Consider the following 25,863-nt stretch of genomic DNA (forward strand, 5'->3'; position numbering starts at 1 on the left):
TCCTGTGAGTATACTTCACATGTCAGATAACACATTAAGTGTTCTCCCCAAATCTTCAAGTAAACCCAATGAAGTTGTTTCTTTGGTGATATTTCATACTCTCTGGCACATTATTATGGGGGATTTCTGTACCCCACTTTGAGAACCACTGATGTGATTTAAGATTTTCTAAAAATATCTGGCTGACTCACCAATGCAGCCTTGCTATAGAAACTGCCCTGAGATGCTGTATTTAGAATGAGAGGAGGAGGCTTGGAAGAGGTACATCTATGATATAAAGTGGCAAAGAGAAGGTGTGTATGATTTCATGCCAAAAGTCTTGGTGCGGGTGGTGTTTTATTTTTTTGAATCTCTTTACAGTAAACTCTGTTCTATAACATATGGGGGAAGAATCAGTTTACACTGAGGTTGATGTTAGTGTTGCTATTCACATAATCAAGTGTGAGTGTTATAATTACTTTGAAAATTTTATGGCAAAGTCGATTAGAACAAAGTCTTTAACTCTTACTACATCTACATCTTCAATGTACAAGTAGGATGACTTGGAAATACATTCCTCTGAATTGACAAATAACTCTACTTTCTGAAGGAATCACTTACCTCCAGATGCACACTGTGGGGTGAAGGAGATGTCATCAAGGGCAATAAAGATATTCTCATTTCCACCCAAATCAGCTTCAAATGCCACCTTAAATGGACTGTTACTGGAGAGAGGTACATGTGCATACATCCATCCAGTTCTTTTATTTCCAATCACTGACCATACAAGGATGTTTAGTCCTGATTTCTCAATGATATATACCTAAAAACATAATAACAATCAGAATAAAACCCACAACTCTTCATAATTGGTTGTTAGAGACAGCTGGGCATCCAGCTAATTGATAAATGAAAGAATGACGACTATCAGTGTGAAAGCTTAATTCATTGATTACAGTATTTTCTTTTCTTTTATTAGGGGAGGTACCGAGCATTGAACTCAGGGGCACTCAACCACTGAGCTACATCCCCAGTCCTATTTTGTATTTTATTTAGAGATAGGGTCTCACTGAGTTGCTTGGTGCCTCACTTTTGCTGAGGCTGGCTTTGAACCGTGATCCTCCTACCTCAGCCTCCTGAGCCACTGGGATTGCATGTGTGCCCAACTTGAATACACTTTTTTCTATCTATAGAAACTGTGGGTTATATAGTGAGCAATGTATATTATATTATATTTGATTTTGTCATACCAATTTCCATATACCATTTTAGACATGGTCAAAACCAAGACCATCTTAAGAATCCAAAAAGTTAGTAGAGATATAGAACTAGAATATGTCATTGCTAAGGGATTTCATCTATGTTAGACTTTAGAAAAAGAGGACCCTCACTATAACTGCATATGAGATCATACAAGTCATTACAGAAATCAAAGTAATATGTAGAAAATATTTAACATTTAACAGGTAGAAAAATCTTCCTGGACTAACTAACATCAATATTCAGCACTAAAATTAAAGGATCAATAAATGCAACACATAAAAAAGTGAAATATAAATAGAATTAGCTTTGAAACCAACAACCATATTAAGTTCTAGTAATTTCTAACAATGAAAATAATTCAGAATAAATCAAACAAAAAATACCACTTTAAAATTCTTTAACAAATTCTGTAAACAATAAGAAAAAGGTAAGATTGAAAGATACACATATTATATGTGTGTGTAAATATACATATGTATATATATAAAATGTATATGTATCTTTTCAATACATATATATGTATGTATAGGTATCTGCAAATATACATATATATGTACATACATATACACATGTATGTATATCTATATATCTGCATATATCTGTATATATACATACATTTTTCTTTTTGCAGTGCTAGGGATTGAAGGCATAGCCTCATGCATGCTACAGTCTACGATTGAGCAACAACCTTAGTTCAAGATATTTTCTATATTCTCCTGTACTGAAATTTTAGTTATTTCCTCAGTTGGTTGCTAAGACTATATATATATATTTTTTTATACATATATATAAAATATTGAATTATTTTGTCTCTATATGCTTGTAATGTACTTCAACAATCATTTATATAACCCTTTCTTTCATGGGAAAAATAAGAACCAGAGAAAAGAAAACATGTAAATAGCAATTTTCTTCTATTGCTATACTGTTTTTTCCAATAACCTTCTTACCCACTGAAAAAATTTTTCACAAAACATACTTTTTCCCTTTTTTCTTAGTGTCAAAATTTGTATATAGGTAGTATATCTTCTAAAATTTATCCAAAATAATACCACTCATTTTATTACATGCGATGAAATTAAATTGACATTCCAGAAATAGTGCCAGGAATTATCAAATATCCCCAGAAAATCTTCCCAGAAATTAAGCATGTTGCTAATGGCGATCAGTATAAAAATCTAAGATCAAGACCTAAATCCAATTGTTGACGGAAGTTAAACAAAATCAAAATAAATCAAGATTTTGAAAGACTAAGTAAAAAATTGAAAAACTTGCCCAAAGTTTAGAAGCCTGAAACATGAGACTTTAACACTATAATAATCAAATTGAACATCTAGAAAGAGTAGTTATTTGACATGCAAAAATCACTTTTTATATTGATATTGCCCTTAGTGAGACGAGCTAACATTCAATATTGCCTCTTGACATCATGCGCCCCCACAATAGACCTCGATGACACCCCGACATATTCATGCTGCAGGGGCTGGCAGACCCTATCCGCTGCATCCCTTCCTGCCTATTGATCTCCATCTCCCAACCCTGTCCATGGATTTCATCCAAGGTGATAGGTGATTCCTTGCACAAGGGGAAAGCAAAGGGGAAGGAGCAAGATGGTCCCTCTGTCCTTAAGACATCCAAAGAAATCATTCGAAATTATAAATCTCCTCTGGGCGGTATTCTATATTTTTAAGTTCTGTCATGTATTGACAAGCTAAGAATCTCTCCTTTGAAATTAAATTGTCACAGAATAAAGAATTTAAACACTCTCACACACACGCACATACACACACAGATTTTCAAAGACTAAGTAAAAATTGAAAACTTCCCTGAAGTTTGGAAATCTGAAATGTGAGATTTAATACTATAATAAGCTGAACATCTTGAGAGAGCAGATACTTGCCAAGCAGAAGTCAATTTTTGTATTGATACTTCACTTAATGAAATAAGTTAAGATTCACGGTGAAAGGAATTTGGGTCTGTTGACTATTCCAGGTCTCCCAATGGAGAACACATTTCCAAGAGTCTTTAAATTCATCCATTTGTTTTCTATTTCTTAAAAATTAGAAGAAATGAAGTTTTCGATTCAATTCAGAGATAATGGGGCCACTGAACAGAATCTAACTAAAGTGAGCTTTTATTTTTTTTCTTGCATAAATCCTGGTTATATCAAAAAGATTTGAAAAGGAATGAATTCATTATTTTCACTTTTTAATGCCTTTTTCTGAAAAAACTCAATGTAGAAAATGAAACTAAATGAACATGTAACCCCGTGCTTTCTGTTTCCCCTAAGTATAGCATATATGTATTTTATGTATTAATGTGCTTATTTCTACTATTTTTACGATTTATTTTTCTCTTTGCATCCAGTTTTTCAGTTCTCACTCTATCTTATGTGCTCTTTCTAAATACATTTCTTTCCATTGTCTTCTCCCTCTACTTCTCAGAACTCCATCAGGACCCCTGTTCCAATCATGAGCATTAAACTCTCGAACAAGTGTCCACATTTCTAATCCCATTGTTTGACCATACCATTACTCTAAATTAATTCTGGTCAACTGTACTAAGTTGGTTCACCTAATTTAGCTCAACGAAAATTTTCACAGGATAATCAGTTACTTTAACAGTAACCTATATTTACAATTCATCAATGTGTTAAATTAAACAATTCTTTGCTAAGTGTTTCTGTAGGCATAGTGCCAATAGAAAAATTAGGACTATTGTTTAAGAACTCCACATAATGCTGCTTATTCATTATCACTTATGGGAAGTACAGGAAAGGCTAAAGTTATAATGTGTATTTCTGTCTTCCAATGGCAATAACATTTATTGTATTCTGAGGGATATTTTTCATGATAACTTTCAAAAAAGATTTATTTTTAGTAACTTTTAAAAATCTATTACTTTGAGCAAAATGGCTAATATTCTTGAAAAATGATTGATTCTAACTTGATTTGTTTCTGATTTCACATTTGAATAAATAAATTTTACTGTAAAGTCAATTCATGTCACAGTAATAGTTTTTTATTTGAACTAGCTTTCTAAAAAAATCAATTTCTGGATGAGTTTACCTGGATATTTTAAATTCTGGTTGAATATGGGCCCAATAATATATGAATGGTTAATTATTATGTATTGTAAAGTAACAGTTTTTATGCTCATTTTAGAAATAACACAGCATCAAGGAATATATAAGGTACTAAATGATAATAAACCTTATGCTGTAATAAAGTTATATGTATTCAAATATTATAAACAAAGTAACTACTTATAAGGTGGTTCAGGAAAAAATTGAAAGAAAATATACTAAGTCAAAACAGGAGAAAATAATGTGGTCATCTAACTACAAATATTATATTTCCAATTAAATTTAAGATTTTTTTTTTGACAAAGCGACTTCTCAGCATTTATTCAGAGATATTCTTTGAAGGAAAGCATTTGACAGATATGAAGAGGTAATAAAACATAAAAGCATTAATAGTTAATTTCCAGAACAGGAGGGATATTAGAGACCAGCTACTCAGCAATATCCATGTATTTAGGTGGCCAAGGTGAAGGTTTGAGAAGAACTGATTAGTAGTTCCTCTCCTGCAGCTATTCAGAAACTCCAGGAGGCTGTGACATTGAAGGTGGGTCACTGGCACTGACCTGGATTTTCTGAGTGGACACCTCAGGATATAAGAAATACTTCATCCATTTCATTAAATATTAAGCTCATTAAAACTAATGTATGAAATGCATCGGTGAGAGGAAAATCTGACTTTATGTGGCCCCCAGCTGCTCTCAGCTGTTCTGCTAGGGCTCTACTCTTTAATCACCACTGACAGGGCAAAGCAATGAACTGAACTCCAGCTTCATCCTTAGAAGATCATAGTTTCACATGGTTTCATTTGCAAATACACGAATTTTATATGGGAAGAAAGAAAACATCAAAAAATAACAGAAAAGGGAAATTTCTCTAAAAAAGTAAGAGATCCTATGTTTTTAAAATAAATGGATAAAGTACAGAAATATTAATAATGCTGCCCATATTAATAAAATTAGCCCATTCACTTTATATGAACCTCAATTCATATGTGACTAAGTTAATTGTGCTCTACAGTTCTGGAATTCAAGAAATAGAGATTAAACAATTCATTAAACCTATAGAGCACAAACATGAAATGTTTGGTCCAGCAGGCAAAGGGCTTGGAAATTGTCACTTCGGTTTTCATAACAAGGAAAAAAACAAACAAAAAGCTGAATAATCTGAAAATCAACAGTTCTTAGAAACTCAGAGACTTGAGGCTGCAGAGAAAACCAATGCCTCTAAACCTGGAGAATGAGTGAGACAGACACATTGAATCACAATGATCTGAACAGAAGCTCAGGGCAGATACCCTTATAAGCATTTGCATAGGGTAGAAACATCTAAATTGCAATTGATGAAGTATTGGAGGTTCAGTGTAGACAAGCTTGAAAGTTAAATATTCTAGGGGTGAATTCTTAGGGAAACCCCACACTTAGTGAATTTTACTTCCATGAGTCCTACCAGATTCTCACAATGAAGATCAGGAGGAAAAAACAAAACAAAACAACCAAAAAACCTCAAGTTTCTGGCAGGAAAAGAAGGAAAGTAGTTAAGGAAATCAACAATCATTTTAAATGAAAATTAAGCAATTAAAAGAAGATATTTTTCAGAGTAGAGTTAAAAAATAAGACCTAACTATAGGCTGTCTAGAAGAAATCCATATTAAATATAGATCTAAAGTCTTGGGATAAAGATGTACTATGCTAATGCCAATCAAAGGAACCTAGAGAAGTTTTATTAATTTGGGGCAAAGTAGACGTTAGAGAAAGGAAAAATATCAGGGAATAATGAAGAATTTGCTATAGACTGAATGTTTGTGTCCTTCTCCCAAATTCATGCATTGAAACAATCCCCAAGGTGATGGTAGTAAGAGGTGGGGAGGTGAAGAGGTCTGAGGGATCTAACTTTGTCAGTGGGATTAAAGCCCCTATGAAAGATACATGCAGTGAGTTTAGGCAGACCTTTGACTATGTTAATACAGTGCAAGAAACACATTCGAGCTGTTTAAAATTACCCAGTATAAGGTACTTTGTTATTGCAGCCCCCAAAGGACTGAGATAACATTATATGATTTTAAATGGGTCGATTCTCCAAAATGACATGATAATTCATAATATATATGCATCTAACAACAGAGCACCAAATACTTAGGCCAAATGTCATAGAACTGCAAGGAGCAATAAACCAATCTATTATTATACAGTTGCAGAATTCAACACTTTATCAATAATTGACAGTTCAAAGGGCAACAGACACATTCTTCTCAAGCACACATATGACAGTCACTGAGATGATGATATTCTGGGTCGTAAAACACATGGTAGCAAATTTAAAAGAGCAGAAATCATATGACATTTGCTCTTACATTACCAAATTAATCTCAAAATCGATAACAGGAAGCTAGCTGAAGCATTCTAAAATCTTTGAGATTTTTTCACCATACTTCTTAGTAGAACAAGCGTCAAAAAAGTTTCAGGCGAAATTAAAAGATATTTCAAAAAATTGAAAATACAGTAATCAAATTTTGTGGGATGAAATGAAATAGTGTTTAGGGGAAATTTTATAGCATTGAATGTGTACAGTAAACAAAAAGATCTAAATTATGACCTCAATTATTATGTAAATTTCACAATCTAAGCTAGTTCTTTGAGAAGGTCATTGCTAAACCTCTAGCTAGACTGCTTTTGAAAAAAGAGAATCCACCAATTGTTGATATCAGAAATGAGTGCACCACGATCAAGTGGGTTTTATCCCAGGGATGCAAGGTTGGTTCAACATCCGGAAATCAATAAATGTAATTCACCATATCAATAGACTTAAAGTCAAGAACCACATGATTATTTCAATAGATGCAGAAAAAGCATTTGATAAAATACAACACCCCTTCATGCTCAAAACACTAGAAAAAATAGGGATAGTGGGAACATTCCTTAACATTGTAAAGGCCATCTATGCTAAGCCCATGGCTAATATCATTCTAAACGGTGAAAAACTGAAAGCATTCCCCCTAAAAACTGGAACAAGACAGGGATGCCCTCTTTCACCACTTCTATTCAACATCGTTCTTGAGACTCTAGCCAGAGCAATTAGACAGACCAAGGAAATTAAAGGAATACGAATAGGAAAAGAAGAACTCAAACTATCCCTATTTGCGGATGATATGATTATATACTTAGAGGAACCAGGAAATTCCACCAGAAAACTGTTAGAACTCATAAGTGAATTCAGTAAAGTGGCAGGTTACAAGATCAATGCTCATAAATCCAATGCATTTTTATACATAAGTGAGGAATCCTTAGAAAGAGAAATTATGAAAACTACCCCATTCACCATAGCATCGAAAAAAATAAAATACTTGGGAATCAATCTCACAAAAGAGGTAAAAGACCTCTACAATGAGAACTACAGAACACTAAAGAAAGAAATCGAAGAAAACCTTAGAAGATGGAAAGATCTCCCATGTTCTTGGATAGGCCGAATTAATATTGTCAAAATGGCCATACTACCAAAAGTGCTATACAGATTCAATGCAATCCCAATTAAAATCCCAATGACGTACCTTACAGAAATAGAGCAAGCAATCATGAAATTCATCTGGAAGAATAAGAAACCCAGAATAGCTAAAGCAATCCTTCTCAGGAAAAATGAAGCAGGGGGTATCGCAATACCCGAACTTCAACTTTATTACAAAGCAATAGTAACAAAGACGGCATGGTACTGGTACCAAAATAGACAGGTAGATCAATGGTACAGAATAGAGGACACGGACACAAACCCAAATAAATACAACTTTCTAATACTAGACAAAGGCGCCAAAAATATGCAATGGAGAAAAGATAGCCTCTTCAACAAATGGTGCTGGGAGAATTGGAAATCCATATGCAACAGAATGAGACTAAACCCATATCTCTCACCCTGCACAAAACTCAACTCAAAATGGATTAAGGACCTTGGAATCAGACCAGAGACTCTGCAGATTATAGAAGAAAAAGTAGGTCCCGATCTTCAACATGTCGGCCTAGGACCAGACTTCCTCAACAGGACTCCCATAGCACAAGAAATAAAAGCAAGAATCAATAACTGGGATAGATTCAAACTAAAAAGCTTTCTCTCAGCAAAGGAAACTATCAGTAATGTGAAGAAAGAGCCTACAGAGTGGGAGAATATCTTTGCCAATCATACTTCAGATAGAGCACTAATCTCCAGAATCTATAAAGAACTCAAAAAACTCTACACCAAGAATACAAATAATCCAATCGACAAATGGGCTAAGGAAATGAACAGACACTTCACAGAAGAAAATGTACAAGCAATCAATAAACATATGAAAAAATGTTCAACATCTCTAGTAATAAGAGAAATGCAAATCAAAACCACCCTAAGATTCCATCTCACCCCAATTAGAATGGCGATTATCAAAAATACAAGGAACAGGTGTTGGCGAGGATGTGGGGAGAAAGGTACACTCATACATTGCTGGTGGGGCTGCAAATTAGTGCAGCCACTCTGGAAAGCAGTGTGGAGATTCCTTAGAAAACTTGGAATGGACCCTCCATTTGACCCAGCTATCCCACTCCTTGGCCTATACCCAAAGGATCTAAAATCAGCATACTACAGAGATACAGCCACATCAATGTTCATAGCTGCTCAATTCACAATAGCCAGACTATGGAACCAACCTAGATGCCCTTCAATTGACGAGTGGATAAAGAAACTGTGGTATATATACACAATGGAATATTACTCAGCCATAAAGAATGACAAAATTATGGCATTTGCAGGCAAATGGATGAAATTGGAGAATATCATGCTAAGTGAGATAAGCCAATCTCAAAAAGACAAGGGACGAATGATATCGCTAATAAGTGGAGGATGACACATAATGGGGGGGAGGGAAGGGTTAGTGTTAGGGTTAGAGTTAGGGTTAGGGAGGGGGGCAAGTATGGAGGAAGAAAGTACTGTATAGAGGGTAAAGAGAGGTGGGAGGGGTGGGGGGGAAGGGGAAAAAATAACAGAATGAATCAAACAACATTACTGTATGTGGATTTATGATTACACAAATGGTATGCCTTTGCGCCATGTACAAACAGAGAGGCAACATGTATCCCATTTGTTTACAATAAAATTAAAAAAAAAAAAAGAAATGAAAGAGGAGTCATCACTACTAATCCTATAAATATTAAAAGGATAACAAAGGGTTATTATTACCAAGTCTATGTCACAAGTTTGATCAACTAGACATAATGGATATAGGAAACAGAAAGATCTAAATTTTTCAAAAGGAAAGTTTACCAAAACACACACAAAAATAGTTAATCTGTATTGGAACATTTCTATTAAAGAAGTTGAATTATTTAAAAACTTCCAAAACAATAGTAAAACTCAAGATAGTACTAGAGATGGCAAACTGTGCTCCAATATCTCTCATGAATATAGATGCAAAACTACAAAACAATTAAATCTAACAATGTAAAAAAGAATTGTATATCACAACCAGGCAGGATTCATTCCAAGGATGCTAAGTTGGTAAATCTTCACGAATCAATTAATGCAATCTATCATACCAACAGACTATGGAAAAAAATTGATATCAAAACATGCAGAGAAAATAAGATGAAAAACCAACACCCATTCATGACCCCAACTTTTTGAAGCTAGGATAGAAAGAAATTTCTTCAGCTTGATAAAGGACATATACAAAGAACCTATAACTACCATCTTTCTCTTTTATTATTTTTTAGTTATGTATAATATTAGGATACATTTTGACAAAATCATAAAAGCATGGAATATAATTTGTTCTAATTCAGTCCCCTGTACTTTCCCTTTCCTTACCCTCCTCCCACCCCCTGTTCCCTTCCCTCTACTCTACTAATCTTTCTGCTTTTTACTTAGTTTTTTTTTTTTTTAATTAGTGTCTTGTGGGTATATATGATGATGAGATTCATTGTGGTACTTTCATATATGTACATAGGAAAATTAGGTCCAATTCTCTCCACTGTTCTTTCCTTATCCCATTCCTTCTCCCTCCTCTTCAATCCTTTTTGACTACCCCATTCATCTTTCTTCCTTTTTTTAATCCTGTCCCCCATTTTGGATTAGCTTCAGCATATCAGAGAAAACATATGACTTTTGATTTTGGGGGACTGGCTAATTTCACTGAGCAAGATACTCTCCAGTTACATCCATTTACTGGCAAATGTCATAATGTCATTCTTCTTTGTGACTGAGCAATACTCCATTGTAGACATATACCACATTTTCTTCATCCATTCGTCTGTTGAAGGATGGCTTCGTATTGTGAATTGTACTGCTCTAAACATTGATGTGGCTGCATCAATGTAGTCTGCTGAGTTAAAATCTTCTGGATATATACTGAGGAATGGTTTAGATGAGTCATAGAGCGGTTCCATTTCTAGCTTTTTGAGGAATCTCCATACTGCTTTCTAAAGTGGTTGTTACAGAATGAGAGAAAATCTTTGCCATCTGCTCCTCATACTGTGCATTAATATCCAGAGTCATATCTTTCTTAATAGTGAAAAACTGAACAACTTCCCACCATAATCAAGAACAAGCAAGGATGTTCACTCTCACTATTCCCACTTGACATTGTACTAGAAGACCTTGATGACATAATACCAGAAGAAAATGTGTACTGATGATGAAGAAATAAAACCTTCTTTTCAGATGATATGACTATCTAAAAAATCCTCCAAATCAAGAACAAAAAAATCTCTGGGAACTAATAAGCCCAGGGTTAACATACAGGAGTTAATTGACTTTCTTTTGTATGAACAAGGAACAACTGGAATTTAATTTAAAACAAAGTTATTTTTATTAGCAGCAAATAAAAAAGAGAAAGAACAGAAAGAAATATATAGTTATGTGTTGCTTAAGAAGTTGGATATATTCTGAGAAACATGTCAGGTGATTTTGTTGCTGTGAAAACATCACAGAGGGAACATACACAAAAAGGCAATGAGCCAGGCAGTGCTGCGTGCCTGTCATCCCAGCAACTCAGAAGGCTGACCAGGAGCATCGTAAGTTCAAGGCCAGATTCAGCAGCTTAGCCAGGCTTTAAGCAATTATGAGACCCTGTCTCAAAATTTAAAAAAAAATAAATAAAAAATAAAAAGGCCTGGGGGTATACCTCAGTGGTAAAGTACCTCTGGGTTCATTAGGCCATAACATGCTTAAAGAGATCACTGTGGTATACACAATCTGTCACTGACCAAAATGTCAGTATATGACATGTGATAGTGTATGCATAAATCTAATAAAATTGATATATGATATATGGTAAATATTAAAAAATGCTGAAAGAATACAAAAATAAATAGAAGGGTAGATGATATTTTATGAGGAAGACTCAGAATGGTCAAGATATAATTTCTTCCCAACTTCATAATCTAGTCAATTCAATCCCAGTCAAAATCCCACAGTTTATTTAGAGGATACTGACAAACTCATTCGAAATTTTGTAAAGGAAAAACAAAAGACCCAGAAAACCCAACATGATATAGAGTCAAAACAAATTCAGAGAACTGCAAAGCACAGAGAAAGCTGTAGTGAAGGAGCCAGTGTAACATTGGTAATAAATAAGGTAAACAAATTGTCAATGAAACAGATCAGAAATCTCAGAAACAGACTCACACAAATGTAGTCAATTGATCTCCAATAAAAATCCAGCAGAGAAGGGGTGATCTTTCCAACAAAGAGTGGAAACAACTAAACTCAATGTAAAAAAAAAAAAAAAAAAAAAAAAAAAAAAGAAAGAAAAGAAAAGCAAAAGAAAGAATCTGGTCACAGACCATCTATGTTTCATCAAGTTTAACTCAAAATTGTTCATAGATGTGAATATCAATGCAAACTATAAAACTTGTAGAATATAACACAGAATATAATGTAGGTAACCTGGGGTTTTGTGATGACTTTTTAGATAGAGTACCACAAATAAAACATTAGTAAGTTGGATTTCATTAAATTTAAAACTTCTGTTGCACTAAAGATACCAGAAAATGAAGAGACAAGCCAAAGACCAGTGGAAATATTTTATAACACATATCTCTTAAACAACTGTATCTAAAATATACAAAGAACTTGTAAAACTCAAAAATAAATAATACAATCCTAATTTAAAGAAATGGGAAGATCTGAATACACATCTCACCAAAGAATATATTCAGATGGCAAACAGACACAGAATCAAATGTTCACCATCATAGTAATCAGGGAATTTCAAACTTTTTTTAAAAAATGAGATACCACTAAGCTTATATTAGGAAGGCCTTTCAAATTCCTGACAATACAAAATGTCTACTAAAATGTGGAGCAGCAGAAACATTCCTGTGTTGTTCCTGGGAATGCGAAATATAGTACAGTCAACTTTGAAGATTGTTTAGCTGTTTCTTACAAAACTAATACCACAGAATCTAGTAGTTGTTCTACTGGAAATGTATCCAAGGGAGTTAAAAATGTATGTCCACACAAATCCTGCACAAAGATGTTTATAACAGCTTTATTTACAATTGTCTAAACTTATGAACAGTCGAGACGGCTTGGAACAGGTGAGTAAACAAATGTTACATTCATGGAATTCTTATTCAATAATACAAAAGAAATGAGCTATCAAGCCACAAAAAGATATGGAAGCTTAAATGCATATTTCTAAGTGAAACAATTCAATCTGAGAAGACTTTAGGAAAAGGAAAATCCATGACAACACTAACAAAAAGAAAGTTCCCAGGGTTTTGGACTAGGGAGGTATGAATAGGTGAAGTAAAGCGTATTTTTGGGGCACTGAAATCATTCTGAATGACATTGTGGATATACATAATTATACTTTTGTCAAAAGCCATGGAATGAACAACACTGAGTGAACTTTTGTGAACTATAGACTTTATTTAATAATAATGCATCAATATTAGCTCTTTAATTACAACCAATGTACCACAATAAAGATAATAATAGTAGAGACTGGGTAGGCCTGGGGTAGGGAATATGTGGAGATATATTTTATGTGAACCATTTGTTCTTTCTACTTTTTTTTTTATAGACCTAAAACTGTTAAAAAATCAAGTGTATTAATTTAAAAAATTAATTTAAAAAATACACAGTACAAAAATGAGAGAACCAATATTGAATTTTCCTTTCATTTTTTTTATTTGATTCAACCAGTTGCCTACTTAGTTGGAAAAACACAAATGTCTCATCCATTTCAATATCAATTAAAGCAATTATTAAAATAAGCACTTGGTTCTCTAAACACATTAACCACTGATTCCTCCTCCTTCTCCTTGAGCCCCCCGCCCCCCGCTTTCTCTCTAGAATTTTGAATATTTTAAAAGTCAGTGGCAAGCCATCTCTAACCTTGCCAATATCAACCATATTCTCCAACTCTGTTAAGACCAAGCAATTTTGTAAGATCACAGGCAAGAATTATCAAAGCGCCAGGCACATGAAGCTATGAGAGGAGGCAATTAGAACTCAGTCATAGCTTTTATAGATTTGGGTTCCAGAATCACAAGTAATAAGAATGTCTTTATGATAGCATAAACCTTTTTTTTGCTTTAAAAATGAAAATAAAATAATGGAAAGCATCTACTAAGTAAGAGTCATACAAATTTTTTAAAGTTTCATTAAGTTCTGTCTCCCATTTTCCATTCCTCTGTGTCTGCTTTGTGCTCTCTCCCTCCTTGGTCCATACTCACGAACCCTAGGAACACTTCCAGGCTGGGCTTTGCATTGTTTTCCTCTGTCAGACACATTATCCAGTGCTCAACTCCATATTTGCATGGTTCATTTCCTTGCCTCCTCCGAGTGTTTATTCAGAGTTTCACATTCATGATGAGGCCCTCTCTGACCATGGTTTTGAAAATGAACTCATATCCAGTTATTTCACTCTGCTTTACTGTGTTTCATAGTCTGTAATTGCACTCCATGATCTATGTATTATATTTACTAGCTACTGTCTGTTTGCTCCACTGTAACCTAGTTACAGAGAAGGCAGGGAGTTTTGTATGTTTTATTTATTTACATGGTCTAAACACTAAGACCATGGCTAGGCACATAATAGGTGCTCTCCAAGCATTAAAGAATGAAATAGGAAAGTGAAGGATTGAATAGATTGAAGGACTTTGGGGTTGGGGAGGATCTTGGAGACCTTCTAGTCTAAATTTCCTAGGGAACCAGAGGGAATAAATGACTTATCATGTCACTCACTGTCAATTAAGTGAAGTAGAATCTCATGTTTCTCCCTGAGCATTTTCTACCCTAGCAAATTCATCATTATGTTTGAAAAGGAAACGTATCTACTTATAAATATCAGGATTATTCGGATACTGCTGTGAGAGTTTGTAATACTCTTATTACTGTTCTTACCAATAAATACTTGTTCCAATAAAATACCACCATGACTTCCTTTTCTGGTTTTTGGATATCATTGAGCTAGTTGTACATAAGCTATGGTATATAATATGACATATAAAGAGGAATTCATTCTAAGTAGGAGAATGAGTGATCATAAACACAAAGTTTGGAACACTCAGCATGAGAAGGGAATCCTCTGAGTTGGCTCAGTCACAAAAGGTTGAAGGAACAGATCCCTCTTGTCCTTTTTTCTTTGCCATTCTCATTTAAAAAATGGGAAATGGAAAATTCCATTTGTTTTCTAACACTTCAAAGACAATTAGATGAGTTCACATGTACGTGAAGCAATTGTCCAAATTGTAAAGGACTACCCAAATTTTCTTAAGTGTTTGTGGCATAGGGAGGAAATTCTGGTAATCTCTATCATATTTAAAAAGCAGGGCTGGAGCTACTGCTCAGTGATAGAGGCTTGCTAGCATGGGCAAGGCCCTGGTTTGATCTTAGCAGCACCAAAAAAAAAAAAAATAATTCAAATAAAATAATAAAATAAAAAGCATATAACTTTCCAACTGTGTTTCATCTACTCAGCAGTAACAAGACCAAACAGCTCAAGGGCTAAGACACAGATTCTCTTGCTAATTGGATGTGTTAGGCCAAAATACGTCACCTTTTCAAACTTCTATTTCCTTCTTTATTAAATGAAAGTATTACTAATATCTGCCCAAAAGGTCTACTTTGGGACTTAATGTAGAATGATGTATATGGTTTGTATCAACACTAAGTATATTTACTTTTTAAAAATTATTCATGTGATTGTTATTGATGAACATAAATCACTTATTGTGAAAGGGGGGTTCATTTAGTGGGGTGAGCCTGTTAATCAGAGACTAACTAGGTAATTTCATTGTGAGGAGCTAACACTTTTTTGTAAGATTCAAAATATAATTATAAGGTGCAATTTTAGGTTTTTTGAAACTTTTTTCCTTTAAAAATATTGCTAGTAATATTGTAAACAAGGGAAATGAGAATCAGAGAGTTTAGGAATTTTCTGAATGTTCAACCCTTGGGACTTAAAAAGGTGGGTCTCTGACACAAGTTTTCTTTGTTCCAGTTGGGTAGTATTTCTTGCACATCATCTGGTTTATAAGCATCACCGGATGTATCAAAGGAGGAAGAACTCAGAGAAAGCATAGCTACAATGCATGTAGAAACTGAGATGGCTCTCCAGTATCAACCCCACATATTCAGACAGAGACAATCTATTTAGAGGAAATCCAAATAAAGCACTGACAACATGCCTCTTCATAGCAGAAAAACCTGCTCATTATTTGGTACTAGACTAATACTTGCACATTTCTCCCAGTTAGAAATATCCCTGTGTAGGCCATCTTCAAAATGCCTTCAAAACACCCCTCCTTCAAGTGAAGGAAAATTTAAAGTACAACACATCAAGTAGAAATGAAAATGGACCTTTGGGTGGATTTATTTCACTTTCAGAGTGTTCTGCAAAAGTTGAAAATATTTGGAAAATGGTTTCTGGTTCTTACGCCTAACCAAAAACAGAGGCTTACCTATACTCCCCAGGAATGTTCTACTATGAAGACAGGAAAAAATAATGACATAAATCCCCAGAAGCCCTGGAAAATCAGCAGCACAGCTACCATCATGCAAAAACATTCAAACTTTCTGGAAGTTTTAAGCAAAGTGGAAACTGTTTGATAAATACACAAAAATAGAACTGAAGTACTTGCAAACACCCACAAGTAAAAGAAGACTACACAACAAAAACAGGTGAACTTTTTCAGTAAAATTCTGGAATAACTCGAAGAGATGGGGACAACAAAAAGAACTGTGCTTAAGTTACCAGATAGTAATTAATCAAAGAATTCCCAAAGAAGCCAGGTCAGTATCCTGTGTTAAGAATCGCTGATTCTAGCATTTGTAATCAGAACACACAGGGTGGGTAAATATTGCAAAAGTGCAGATCCAACACAGGTGTTTCCAAGAGTGGGCCCTGGGACCAGGGAAGTGAGGTAATGTCCCCAGTGATTGCCACAAAGAATGTGTACCTCCCTCAACAACCAGCGAGTTATTGGCACTTCATAAACACAAGCCTACCAAAAACACAGCTCCTCTTTGACACCAGTGTGACATAAAGTCAGAAAATGAAATTTCTTACAGGGTCTAAGGAACTAAAATACATGTAGTAACACTACTCAATTTAGTTTCATATACATACACGAATAGAGAAGCAAAGGTGAGAAACCAGACAGTTGAGGAAAACTATAAAAGGAGACACTAAATTGGACAAAATGCAGAACATCTGGGAAGATTGCTAATAAAAACAATTGGAAAATAAAGAAAAAAATGTAGTTTATTCCCTTGAAAGATGTGGGTGTCAGTCATATCTAACAGGTGGATAAGGAAGAAAAGCATTCAGTGTTCTTGGAAATTAACAATATGATTGTTCAGATAAACCTAAGGAGTAAACTGAATAGCACAAATGATACAGATAAAATACAAAAAGTGAATCAAAAATTGAATAAAGTGAAGTCAAATTGAGGTGAAAAATGAAGAGAGCCCACCAAATTTCCAAAGAAATTTATAAACTCCTAGCTTGAAATCTGAGTGGTGTCCTCATTAGAACAGAATATTTGAACCCAGGAGGAACACTAGGGTTGTGCTTCCATAAAGAACATGTGAGGGCATGGTGAGAAGGTCGCCATTTACAAGTTGACAAGGGAGGCCTTGGGAGAAATCAAGTATGTTGACACCTTGATCTTGGACTTTAAGCTTCCAGAACTGTGAGGAAATAAATTTCTGTTGTTTAAGCCACCCACTCTGTGGCACATTTTTGTTCTGGTCACCCTAACAAAGTAATATGTCAAACAAAAATAATCCAATATGGTAGACTACATAGGAATCAACAAAGACTAATGAGGGAAGATATCTATAAAATGTACAGTTTGACTTAATGTTAATATACTGTGAGGTCTGAAGCATTTTTATGATCTATGGTAGCCAAGAAAGTAGACAAATTATTTATAACATATCTAAATTTCCAGTCAATTTTAATGCCATATAGGTAGACCTGTAAAATTTTGCCAGAGGCCTTCTTTTATTTGGGAGATGGAATGGTAAGAAGCATGTGATTAATCTTCAATGATAATGGGTAAATATTTTAAATTGATGATAAAAATGGATCTGATTTAGAAAAAGAGACAAAAAATCAAACTTCTGAACACTGGGAATAAAGAAGAACAAAGGAAATTTAATCAATCCAGCTAAAACACTTGTATAGGAGGAGAGTTGTGAAATAAAAGACAAACATAAAACACCCAGAAATAGTTCTATATTATGATGAAATAGTAACCCAACATTTGTGAGAGGGCTGAATTGATTTATTAAAGAAACCTGGAAGTTCAGATTGTATTAAGAAATCCAGTCATATACAGTTTATAACTGATATAACTAAAGTCAACTATCATGTTATAAATGAAGGGTGGTTAAGAAGTGAAGGAAACTACAGAAGAGACAGTAAGAAACACATATTATTAACAGCAAAAATAGAACTTCCAGAGAAAGTATAAAGAGGGATACAGAATATTGCGGAAACTGTAACTCCCTAATCAGACTAACTGTCCTGAATCGTCAAGCATTCAACAATATAGTTTTGACATATGAAAAGCTGAGACTGATAAAAGCAAAAGAGAAACTTCAAAAATTATGTTTGGGAATTTAAAGCACCTTCCTCCTGACTAGACAAATTAAGAAAATGTGGTTTAATCTATCTCTGTGTTTCTGTCATCTCTTTATACATCTATGTATATCTGTATCCAACTGAGAAGCAATCTTTCTCTCATCAACTGACATATGCATACATGAGTTTAACAAATCATAATGGAAACCTGTCATATTGATAGGGAGAACAAACAATGGAATCAATGGTTTTGGAATGATTGGATTGTTATCATTCTTACAAAAAACATTATAAATGACTAATCAGTTAAATCTAGAAATCAGAATTCTATAATAACTAAAATAAATGAGAATATTTTGTTATTCTAAGGCAGGAAAGGGCTTCCTAAGCAAGACATTAAAGTCTAAATCTATAAGGAATATAAAATTGATAGATTTCACCAAATAAAAATGTTAAAGAAAACTTGCTTTAGCTTTGAATATGTTAAATGGTTTTTTGAAGAAGTCCTATTCAGCTTGGGACCCAGACTTCCAAGCAAAGCTGATTTTGGTTCTTTCTCAAGGTGACTTTACACCTAGCCCTTTTATAGTCAGGTGTAAGAAATGCCTTCTTTTGCAAATTCCCACATCTCGGTCTTAAAACTGTGACTTGATTTTAATTTTTAGTAGTATAACTCTTCAACTGGAGGTCACTTTACTCTTGCTACTTTCATTATACAGTGAAGGTAAGTCTAGTTTGAAGGTCAAGTTAAATGAGCTCCTTCTCTTGTCAACCTTTGCTTTTTGTGTGGCGCCTTCCCATCCCACCTAATTTATAATTTAAGTGCAACTTATAGCACCATTTCTTTTGCCATTCTAAGGCTTATTTTTCTATTATCCACGAGGGAAGATACACAGCACATTTCAGCATAGTTTTCTCTATCTCAGCTGCCAAAGTACCGGTTTGCTATCAAAATCTACACACCTACCTTTGCTAAACTGTTAGTATATGAGTCCATTACAGGTGATAGAGAATATTCCTGTTCTCGACACACTCATAGGTGTATCCTCTCACAGGATCCTTAGTGTCCCCTGGCACACCAGAAAGAAAAAAACAAAACAAAACAAAACAAAACAAAACACCAGACTTCCTCATATGTGCAATAAAACATACCAGGTTAACACATGGAAATCTGATAATATGTAGGGAGAATCTTGCATCTATTTTTAAAATTGGAGCAAATCATGAAAAAGTATTTTGGTTCATTTTCACTATTGCTTTATAATATTACCAGTGTCACCTCGTATAACCGGCTGCAATGCACCAGTGGACATGAAAGGTTGAGATCTCTTGCCCTAGCATATCGCTTTCCATATTTCTGCTTGAAATAGTAAAAAGTGCTCTGACGTAGGATATTTTTTAGGTTTCCTGCAAGTATATTTAGAGGACAGAAATTTTCTCAATATGCTCAGAAACTATTACATCTACTTCCCTAATTTTTATACCTGGGGATATTCACATATATTATTGTTCCTTCTCTTAAGCACTCTCTAATATTATTCCCCAATGCTGTCCTTAATCGCCAGCCTAATACAATTTGTGAAACAATGACCATCAAGTTCAACGTAAGTAGGACAGAAAGAAAACTGGTTCATCTGGAAAATCGATTAAAATGTCCTTTAGAAAAGAATAAAATTCTAGAGAGAATACTGATAGTGCCTATCAATAACTTTTATAATAACAATATAAAGACACAGTTTTACTTTAAGCATCCATAATAAACTAAGGAATAAAACAAAAAAGCCCAATCTGTCGGTGACTTTTAAGCCCATGTTACACAATCTAGCACCTATTTACTTTTTGAATATACATTTTTTTATAAACATAAATCTATATTCAACTTGGCACATTTTCCCTTTTCAAACTTGAAATTGTTTCCAACTCCTTTTTTCCCCATTTCTCTACTCAACACATGCCTGGAAAAAAATTATGTAGCACACATGAATACTGCAAAATGGGTCAGGTCTTGTATATGTGGTAACATCCTATGGGAATAACCAGAACCTTCTGAGTGGCTCATTTTATAAATTATGACTTCACGACACTAAATGATAACCTAGTGCCTCGATTAAGTGGACATAAATCTCAAATGCATTTCCACTATTATTAGGAACTCTTTATGTGCCATATATCATTGGTTCATTATTTAGTTATTCATGTTATTGTCATTATTTATGGTTGGTGAGGATAGTTGCTGAATGGTGTAGGAGAAGGCCTTTCTTTCTTTTTGCTACTGGTGATTGAACCCAAAGGCACTTTACCACTGAGCTATATACCCAGGCTCTTTTATTTTTTAATTAAATTAAATTAATTAATTTATTTATTTTTAGACAGGGTATCACTAAGTTGCTGTGGGCTTAAGTTGCTGAGGTTGACCTGAAACTTGCAATCCTCATGCCTCAGCCACCTGAGTCACTGGGACTACAGGCATGAGCCACCATGCCCAGCTGAAGTCTTTTTTTGTCTTAAAGGTCCTGCTTACTGCTGGTGCTATGTGTCTCTGTACTGTACTCCAGAGAATCCATAGTCACTCCGTATTTCAGATAAAGGCTGTGTTAGGATGAGACTCTTTTCCTTCTCTGTAAATTTGTTCCTCTGAAATTCACTGGTTTGGGAAAAGAATTTCCTCTTAACATTACCTAAAGTTGTGGAGGAAGGAATCTAAAGCTCCAACAATTCTAACAGACAACTGTAGATTCAATAATAAACTGTAGATGATTCCAAATCTACCAGAGAAGACCTCAGTCTGACAAAGAGTATGCAGTCTTGGTGGCTCTTGTCCTTGACTGCTCTTTTAATAATCATCAAAAGTAGCAGAACAAAAGGGTTAAACTATAGGTGACACAAGTACCTACAGTGTCCCCTTCGCCTCTTTACACATACTGCATTATGTGAGAACACCTGGCTATTTAAGTCTTCACTGTGCCACTTAATTGTGTGTTTTGTAAAATTAAGGATTCAAACAAAATTTATACAGAAAACCAAAATATGCAGAACACAAAATATGCAAGGCCTCTCTTTATGAAGTAAATTTCAACAACTATTGGTAGAAAAGTTTTATAAAATGATTTTGGATAATGAAAATGTAAATATTATGCCATAAAATAGCACTGGATGCCTAATAGACAGGAAGACAGTGGTGACAATCAGAGACGGGGCCACCAGATCAGAGGGATCTCAGGCCTGCCACCTCTTAGTTCTCTGACTCTGAACAAGTTTCTGAAACATTTTTGATCCCATTCTCATAATCTGTTAAGCTACCTGCTTCATTGGATGTCATGAGTTTTACTCCATTAATATATGCAAAGGACTTCAAGTGGTGTGTGGCATATAGGAAACACCTGCTATTATAACATCTGATATTATTCTCAGGTTTCTGCTCTGCTTTTACTATCTCCCTAAATATTATCTTAAAACAAACTTTCTAACTACTTGGCCACCATAGAGTCTTTCTGATAAAATCCTCTTTTCTGTGGCAACAGGGATGAAACCAGATGACATTAAGTGAACTAAGCCAGGTGCAGAAAGACAATTTCTATATGTTCTCACTCATATGCGGAAGCTGGAAAAGCTGGTGTCATAGAAGTAGACAGAAAAATAGTGGTTATCAAAGATGGGACAGTAGGAGACAGAGAGGTAGAGAGAGACTGGATAGCAGGTAAAAATTACAATTAATAGGGGAATAATGTTCTCATGTTTATAGCAGAGTAGCCTGACTATAATTAACAAAAGTTCATTATATATTTCAAAATAGCTAGAAGAAAGGATATTGAATGTTTGCAACCCAAGAAATAATAAATGTTTGAGGTGATGGATATGCTAATTAACTGAATCGGACCATTATGCATTATACACATGTATAAAAATATGATCCTGTACACTCTAAGTCTGTACAATCACTACATGTTGATAAAATAAAACATAAACATAAACCCATGCACACACACAAATTCAATAGTTGGGTTGGGCTGATGGCTGACATTAGTTCAAAGTTTCCTCAGGACCATAAGGGAGGAATCCCCAACAGGGAGGACAGCCCAGAGGCAGGAATCACCCACAAGGTGATCATCAATAGGGAGGGATCACCAATAGGGAGAAATCACCAATAGGGAGGAATCACCAATAGGGAGGAATCGAGAGGAATGACAACAGAAGGGTCAGTGAGCAGCTGAATCCTATGGGTCTCCATGGTAATTATGCTCACATAAATCAAAAATTTGCAGTTTCAAAAATGACAGTAGTAATGGTTTCCTGAACTGGAACATTTACATACTAAATGTCACATCTCGTAGATTTTCCTAGAAACCACTTAGGTCTAAAAATTCAACTCTAAGCTAAAACCCATTTTAACATGGTAGGCTAATTGTTATGAAGTATGAACAATAGGCTTCTAGAATCCCATTTAGATATTATTAATTCATGTGTTACCAAAGAAACACATTTTAGGAAGTCATTCATTTTTCCCCTGAGAATTAGAAATTCCCATTAATTAAAAAAGTTATGAAAAAATATAATAAAATGAGTTTGGAATAATAAAAGTGTATTATTCATTCTTTGAGAAATTCTCTTGTGCCAAATTTTGCCGCTTTTCATAGACATTAACTAACTTAAAAGAGATTGCCTTAAATATGGACGTAAGACAAAAACTAGGAAACTGAGCTACTGGGACTAAATTGATCTACATGGCTATTTTGGCCATGTAGACCAAAAGTGACTACTAGCATTTTAAAGAGTACTTTACTTCCATATGTGTGTAGGTGGGTAAAAGACAAAAAACCTGTCCTTTGTAAGTTTTACAGTATTGACAGAACTAGAAAATATGTAATTATTAAGGAAGTAGAAATTGGTACTGTTCTATAATTTCCTGAGACTTTGAGTCAAAGGATACTTATACCTATATAAACATTTCATTATTCTGAATACTATCCATTTATTATCAAAAAGTATTAAAGACTTCCTGCTTCCTATGAAATATTTGCTTCTTCTTCAATAACTTGGATCAATCAGAATTGTTTGAGTTTTCGGTTGTTGTTGTAAAATGCAATGGGAAAATCCATGTCTGAATCTCAGCTTGAATCTCATCAGCTGTATAAGACATCATTGACTGCCTTAGCTTTATATGACGCACTACATTAACAGGCTTATAAAACTTAGAAATGCTTTATTTTGAAAATCTCAATATCCCAGTGAAGTTCTAAGTCCAGTTCATTATTTTCAGACATTGCTTTCCATTACATCCTTATGCTCCACTTTAAATCAAGCTACTTCTCTGCCATGGTCTTCTGAAATAATTTCTAAATAATTTCTAACTTGTTTTCCTGTGTAACAGACTATTTATGACTCCCCCAAATTCATGTATTGAAATAACAACTCCCAAATTAATGGCATTAAGAGGTGGGGTTTTGGGGAAGTCATTAAGTCATGAGGGTCAGACACTCACAAATGGGTTTATTGTCCTTCTAAAGATATCCCAGAGAGCTTTGGACTCCTTACACCATGCCAGGTTGCAAAGAAGCAGTGCTATCTATTTACCAGAAAGCAGACCCTCCCCAGACATAGACTCTACCAGCCTCTTGATCTTAAACTTCCAGGACAGAGGACAAGCCTTCCTTCTCTCTTTCTCTTTGTTTTAGACTAAATTTCTGTCTCACCAAAATTTTATCAAAAATTATAAAATTGCCAAACCATGAAAAAACACTTTTTCATTGTATCATCTATAGATAGTTAACCATTGTAATGTGGATCCTTCATTTCTTTCTTTAACCTTTCATATTTGCACATAGAAATATTTGTTATACATACACAATTAGATACATTTTTAAAAATGTCATTCTACTGTACACATTCCTTAATAGTGTGTTTTGGTCACTAATAAATCTCAAGTACTTTTCTTCATCATTAATCATTGATTCAGAACTAACTCCTCCATGATATTTCAGTGTTAAGAGTGAATGAACTACATTTCACCAATTTCCACTAGTTGATGCTCAGGTAGTTTCTAATATGAAGAATAATACAGAGATGAAAACCCTTATGAATAAAATATCATGCATATGTATTTTTATTTCCTTATAATACATAGAAGATATGGACTGTTAATTAAATAATCTAAAAAATATAAAGCTTTTAATTGCTAAAATGCTCTTCATAATTGCAAACTGATAGCCTGACTAGCAATGACTATCTATTTCTCTACAACCACACCAATAGTGGATATGATCAATTATTTTATTCTTCTAAGATCTCTTTTCAGCATAAAATACAGGTTATTCTTTCCCACCACAATTCCAGACAATATTAGTTGGACTTTTGGCATCAGTTACTTGTGAAAATAGATGTACAGCTTCTCAAACCCTTTACAAGGAGTGTTCTGTCTGCCAAACTTGTCCATGCAATTCCTACAGTTGCAACACATCAGTTAAAAACTACTGCCTGAGAAAATGTGGTAACATGCAATAGTGTATTACCCAATTAGAGACTATCAGAGAGCACAAAGTCTCATACAAAAGAATAGCATGTTGATAGAAAACAACATTCTTCTCAATCTGAAGAATAGGGAAAATAGACTTCCACTTCATTGGTCCATGCACATGTAAAATTATTGCAAGCTCAGAAAGTGTTCTCGTCTGAGAATTATTCAAATTTTCCCAGAGCAACAGTTGGAAAAATCAGACTTGTTCCAGTTATTATGATCCATCACTGACGTATGATCACCTCACGAAAACAAGTTCTACTCAGTCTCTTTAGTGATTATGACTTTTTCAATATCAACTAACAAAAAGAGAATTTTATTGGCTCAAGCAAAGAAGGATCCAGGACTTAACTTCTCTTCAACTCTCTGTGCCTCTGTGTGCTATCTTCTTTCTGTCTCCTCATGGTGGAAAAGACTGCCTGAAATAGCCCCAGACTTAGCCCGTATTCTCACAGTGTCTGAGGCAAAAGAAATTCTATCATCTTCTGCATCAAATACTAGAGAAGACTATGACTGACCCTGCCTGGATCACCCAGGGTATTGCTACAGTAAAGTCACTGTGACAGTCAACCCCATCAAGACCAGTTAGAGCAGGGGATTTTCCTACAAAAAGTAGGTATCTTGCTGACTGCTAATTTCTCTCCATTAATCTTTGCGGTAGACCTCTCTGAAGATTGCCCAGACCATAAAAGCATTTTTGTACTACAGTTGATACCCTCTACTTAGAAAAACTTGTAGCCATCAAAGAAAAAAAAAAAAAAGGGCACCTGAAATCAAGACTGAGGTCAACATTTCTATTTTAGAGTCTGTTTATAGAAACATGGCTAAAAGCAGTGGGCCATTTAACTGAGTAACTGAAGGGGCCAAGTGACCAGCTGGTGAATAGTGAAAGCACATATGAAAGCTCTTTTTGAATTAAGGAAGCAACATTTTGTTAGAAAGTGAGTGAAATCTGCTTGTGTTTCATTGAAAGAT

General features: G+C 34.5%; 1 protein-coding gene across 1 annotated transcript in view; it reads right to left on the reverse strand.

Annotated features, from left to right (window-relative positions):
• The window catches only part of MALRD1 (MAM and LDL receptor class A domain containing 1), a gene marked incomplete at its 5' end in the record, with an annotated part of 672,621 nt that overhangs the window by 141,496 nt on the left and 505,262 nt on the right, over window positions 1-25,863 (reverse strand). Inside the window, one exon of the mRNA XM_079107637.1 lies at window positions 601-802. Coding sequence (XP_078963763.1) covers window positions 601-802 — 202 coding nt within the window. The remainder of the gene's footprint in view (window positions 1-600; window positions 803-25,863) is intronic.

Source organism: Sciurus vulgaris, assembly GCF_902686455.1.
Source record: "Sciurus vulgaris genome assembly, chromosome: 12".
NCBI lineage: Eukaryota > Metazoa > Chordata > Mammalia > Rodentia > Sciuridae > Sciurus > Sciurus vulgaris.